This window comes from Mus pahari, chromosome 1 (assembly GCF_900095145.1).
Source record: "Mus pahari chromosome 1, PAHARI_EIJ_v1.1, whole genome shotgun sequence".
NCBI classification, from domain to species: domain Eukaryota; kingdom Metazoa; phylum Chordata; class Mammalia; order Rodentia; family Muridae; genus Mus; species Mus pahari.
In genome coordinates, this window is record NC_034590.1 from 2,660,581 (window position 1) to 2,666,078 (window position 5,498).

The 5,498-nt window shown below is 48.4% G+C and overlaps 1 protein-coding gene across 1 annotated transcript in view; it reads right to left on the bottom strand.

Annotated features, from left to right (window-relative positions):
- Window positions 1-300: 300 nt before the first annotated feature.
- The window catches only part of LOC110331231 (cation channel sperm-associated protein subunit gamma 2-like), a 58,488-nt gene continuing 53,290 nt past the window's right edge, over window positions 301-5,498 (bottom strand). Inside the window, exons 10-16 of the mRNA XM_021211685.1 lie at window positions 3,607-3,763; window positions 3,355-3,418; window positions 3,165-3,260; window positions 2,849-2,938; window positions 866-958; window positions 650-749; window positions 301-549 (exon numbers count right to left, since the gene is read on the bottom strand). Of these exons, the coding sequence (XP_021067344.1) occupies window positions 301-549; window positions 650-749; window positions 866-958; window positions 2,849-2,938; window positions 3,165-3,260; window positions 3,355-3,418; window positions 3,607-3,763 (849 nt within the window). The remainder of the gene's footprint in view (window positions 550-649; window positions 750-865; window positions 959-2,848; window positions 2,939-3,164; window positions 3,261-3,354; window positions 3,419-3,606; window positions 3,764-5,498) is intronic.

Sequence of the window (5,498 nt, forward strand, 5' to 3'; positions counted from 1 at the left end):
GCCTGGCGATCAAACCCAGCTTGTCAGGCTTGGGAACAAGCTCCTGTATCTGCTGTGCCATCTTGAAAATATAAGATTCTGATATTTTGACAGTTAACTACAGCTGTGCTGGTACAAACCAAGCAGACATGAGCCTTTCTGAGGACTCAGGACTGATTCTGAAATGAGGCTTTATTAGGGTCTGAAGGAGACATGAACATCCTAGCAAACCAGAAAGTCCTGGGAAGGTGGCAGGTTTCATTCCCATGAGGAGAGGCCTAAGGGTTTATGAGGAAGATACAGACCAGGGACTCAGGCCACCTATGCTTTCTTAGCTTGAACATTGTCCTCTTTGGAACCAGCTCTGGAGGGACCCTTTAAACTTCCCTCTAAGCTGTGAGACTGGAGGCTGAAGCCCGCAGTGGAGGAGGCATAAGTATAATAGGACTCTGATGCCATGATGTTGTTAATCCTCCAGCGTAATGAGACCCAGGCCTTCACTATGTGAGGCCACAGGAGGCAGAACAGGATGTAGAAGACAACCAGGGCTATAAAGAAGCTGGTAGACACCTGCAAGCCCAGTACAACAGTCACAAGGGGTCGGGGTGGGGGTATAGTAATAGGTGAACCCCCTCTCCACCCAGTAAGGAAGCCTTTGGCTGCCACTCACCATAACAATGAAGGAGGACCGCTTGCTGCTGAGTGGTAGCCCATGGATGTGCACTATAAAGGTNAGCTNGTAGTCACAGTATGTGCTATTGTCTACACCTCTGGTGAGGGAATGGAGTCCAGGATTGAGTTAATTAGTGGGGCATCATGTCAAGGAACAATCTTAGCACACTGCACCCCACCATCAACACATACCTAGGCTATAAGCCTGGCTTACCTATTGCTCACTAACAACTTGAAGAAGAACTCAGGTGGGTAGATGCTTTGGGGGATGATGTCATAGCAAGGGGAATTCTCNAAACACAGCCACCTACAAGTCCAAGAGTAGACAGCTGTGGCACCTACACGCCAGGGCAAACACTAGTGTCTCCAATCTGCCTGCTGCTTGGTGACCATGGTGCTTCAGACTGAACTTGGGGCCTCATGACAGTTAGGCAAGCATTCTACTGCTGGGCCAAGACTCAACTCAATGCAGTAGTGCAGGCAAGTGTCCTCCAACGGAGCCACACTTCCAGTCTCTAGTCTCTGCCTTCAACAGCCTACTCCATTCACTCAGATAATAAGGCTGTCTGAGCACCAGCCATCAAACAGACTGGCTGCTCAGTTGCTGCCTGCTGCCTCGACCTGCCAACTGAACCAGATGTTGGATGGTGGACCTACTGTGTGCCACCTTCATCCCACAAGTACAGTCTGGACACCAGCTAAGTACAGACTCACATCTTTTCTCACTAATTCCCTCTTGTCCATTATTCAATAAACCCAGACTGAACATGGTCTTGGGTGCAGTTGGTTAATTTGTCCATTTTGAAGTGGAAGTTTCTGGCTATTTCATGTGGTGCTGAAGCATTTGAGAACCCTGATTAAAAGTAGGTTAAAAAAAAAATCTAAGCCTTGAGCTGTCGAGATGGCTCAGCGGGTAAGAGCAATCACTGCTCTTCTGAAGGTCCTGAGTTCAATTCCCAGCAACCACACGGTGGCTCACAACCATATGTAAATGATCTGATGCCCTCTTCTGGTGTGTCTGAAGACAGCTACAGTGTATTCATGTATATTCAATAAAGAAAATCTTAAATTAAAAAATCTAAGCCTAGAACTGGAGATATGGCTCAGCGGTTAAGGGCACTGACTATTTTTCCAGAGGTCCTGAGTTCCCAGAAAACACATGGTGGCTCCAAACATCTGTAATGGGGAACCGATCCCCCAATCTCTGGTGTCTCTAAAGACAGTGACAGCATAACCACATACATGAAATAAATAAATCCTAAAAAAAAAAGAAAGAAAGAAAAAAGAAAGGAAGGAAGGAAGGAAGGAAGGAAGGAAGAAAGAAAGAAAGAAAGAAAGAAAGAAAGAAAGAAAGAAAGAAAGAAAGAAAGATAAGCCTACACTTTTGTGGCCTTATGTTTTTCTTTCATTGAGTTAGAAATGGTTTTTAGCCCCTGCATAATAATGAGGTCCTCTATAGTTTCTTCATTTGTTCACATCTCCACTTAGCTGTCAATGAACTCTGACCATGCCCTAACTTGTTCCTTCTTCATTTGTAAAATGTTATTTTGTGCCTATTCAAATTGTGCTATAGAGAGACAGGTCCTCCAGGAGGCAGGGACAGGATCTGAGTGGTCAGGAACAAAATGTGAGGAGATAGATATGCAGGCAGAGGGTCAGCGTGGGAAAGGCATGTGAGAGTTCAGAGGGATTGACTGCCCATGGGGGGAAAAAAGGGCATGGCTAAGCCCTCCTGAAGGAAGGAGCATGTGAGCTAAGGCCTGAAGGCAGAGTAAGGCCCAGACTTCCAGGAGAGCCTCTCTGTCCAAAGGAGAGCCCTCCATTGGAGACACAAAGACAGTTAAGGTGACCATCTGGGAAGCTCTCAGAGACAAGCACAATGGGCTAGAGGGCGGGGTGGGGAAAAGCTTGTGCAAAGGGCAGATCTATAATCCCCACATTTCAGAGGGAGGGCAATCGTAATTTTGAGGATAGGCAGAGCCACATAGTGAGACTGTGGAAACAAAAATACCAGGGTGGGGGAGCAGGGCATGTAGTTCAGTAGGTAGAAGGCTTGCCTGGCGTACACCAAGCCCCGGGTTGGAAACTCAGACCCCCATAAACCTGTGTGGGAGACGCAGAGGAACGAGGTCACCCTCAACTACACAGTGAATTCAAGGCTAGCCTGGAGGGTGGNGCTCTCGGGACTTGCACTCACTCGACTCCAGGGCTCTGGTGGGACATTATGTAGAACTTTTTGTCCTCGGTGGTCCTTTCGACCTTTGTTTTCCAGATGAGGCTATTCGTTCTATGCAGGCCCATATAAAGTCAAAGTGGGTTGAGAGCAGAAATAGTTCCTAGCACCTAAGGGTGGGGACCTAGTGGGCGGGGCAGGATTGTGGAACCCTAGGCATTACTGTCTGAGGCACCTTGAGAGTAGCTTGCAGAAAGAGTCCCCTGCTTAACTGGAAGTGGGAGGGGTGACCCTACAGACCAGACCCACCAACTGTGGACTGGGGCCCCCAAGGGATTACGTGTCCAGCGGGCTGTTGTAACGGAAGATTTCTTCCTCCGTGTAGTCTCTGATGGTGTCCAGTGTGAGGCCACCGCCCACCACCTTCAGCACGTAACTGAAGAACAGAGGTAAACATTGATCAAGCAGAGTCCTGAACATCTCCCTCTCCACTGCCAAGTACCCCAAACCAGCAGCCAGTCTCTCCTCACCTGCCCAAGAAACTGCCAGAGTCTCCAGTCACCAAGTCTTGGACTAAGAAGAAGGGCTGGAATACTGGGGGTTGGGAAGGAGAGCAGGGGAGGAAGACATTAGCTTTGTCCAAAGAGGAACGGAAGAAGAGTGGAGGGGGACTCCAGGTTAAAGCAAAAAGTGGTGGTGCTGTGGTGGGAGGGGGCAAGTGAGGGAGGGCAAAATGGCCAGGACAGAAGGGCAGTAAATCTGAGAGAAGGGATGGAACACACAGTCACGAAAGAGGAAGCATGGCATCTCGGCGTCCTTAATCACACAGTCGAAATAGTGCTTGTTTATCTCCTCGGAACGCATAATCGTGTAGGACACATCGAAGGCCAAGCGCTTGCCAGGTGGACAGCCGATGAATATTGGTACCAGCCTGATTCCCTGGGTGAGAAAAAGACCTCCTGCTGAGGGGTGGCCAGACTGCTTTGAAGGAGCAGANAGAAAACCACCCCTCTAAAAACACACAGTGGCACCCCCCCATTGGCATGTCTATTACCAAATTCTTCCCACCTGCCTGCTTTTCCTTTCCAGTGCTAAGCTTGGAGCCAGGGCCTCCTCCCAGTGCTAAGCAAGCACACTACCCCTGANCTCCATTCCCAGCCCTTGCTTGACTTTGTGTTTGCTTCTGTTTTGTTGTGTGGTGGTTGTTGTTTAAATGTATGAGTGCTCTGTCTGTATGCACTCCTGCATACCAGAAGAGGGCAACAGATCTCTTCATAGATGGCTGTGAGCCACCATGTAGGTGCTGGGACTTGAACTCAGGACCTCTGTATCAGAAGCCATCAATCCAGCCCTGTTGCTTGGTTGTTGTTGTTGCTGTTGTTTTTAATAAGCCTTTTCTTAACTTTTAAATTTTCACACAATATACTTTGGTCATATTCACTTTCCTTCCTCCCCTTAACTTCCCCCAGACCCAATCACACTTTCCTGCTCCGTCAACTTCCAGTCCTCTGCAGCTGCTGGAGGCAAAGTCTCCTTGTGAAGCCCTGGTTGGTCTGGAAATTGCTACCTAGATCATCCTGGTCTCCAAGTCACAGAAATCACCCTGCCTCTGCCTCCCAAGACCTGGACAGACTAAACGTGTCACATCACCGGGTCCTGATTCCATGGTTGATGAGATAGACTCCTCTATGGCCCAGGCTGACCTTGAATATCATCTGCCTCCCTAAGAATTAGAGGTATGTCTCATTAAGACAGTATTTCTGATAAATGTTCAGGCATTGGGTAATGTTCTAAGAGCTTAACATATTTTCTTTCCTTTGTTTGTTTGTTTATTTGTTTGTTTAGACAGGGTTTCATTATGTAACCCTGGCTGGCCTGGTACTCATAGATATCCTCCTGCCTCTGCCTCCTAAGTACTGGGATCAAAGTTGTTTCCCACCACTGCCTGGTACATTTTCTTAATTAAGCCTGTGTGAATTGTATGAGCCCTGTATGGTACAGATCATTAGTGTGCCCCATTTTTTGAGCACTGAGTGTAGAGGCGTGTAGCGTCACCTAGGCAATGTCCTCCACAGCAGAGATGGGAGCCACATGTGATGGCAAGTACCTGACATCCCAGCACTGAGGAGGGTGAGGCAGAAGCACCTGGCATTTGAGGCCAAATCCCAGTGTTATAGCAAGACCCTGTCTCAAACAACAGCAACCCAAACAGATGACAAAGGTGAGGGACAGCCAGCTCTGGTGGCTCATGCTAGAATCCCAGCATTTGGGAAAACAATGCAGGCCTGAAGCTGAGAGTTTAAGGCCAGTCTGGACTATGTAGTGGGTTCAGGCTAGTCTGGGTTACAGACTGAGGCCCTGTCCAGGGGATAGGCAGTAGGCTTGGTATGGTAGCTCACACCTGTAATCTCAGCCTTTGGAGGTCANGGAATTCAAGGTCATCCTTAGCTACAGAGCAAGACTCGGCTATTTGAGACCCTTTCTGAAAATATAAATGAACAACTAGGCACAGAAAAGCCAAACTGGAGCTGAATTCATACACTGCTGGCAAGCAATAACAAAGCCACTGGTGCCTTCCCGTCCGCGGCTCCAGCTCCTACACATCTCAGAGGTCTGACTTTGGGCTGTAATCACTAGAAGGAGCATACGATAGCCAAAGGAAATAGAGCTCAGA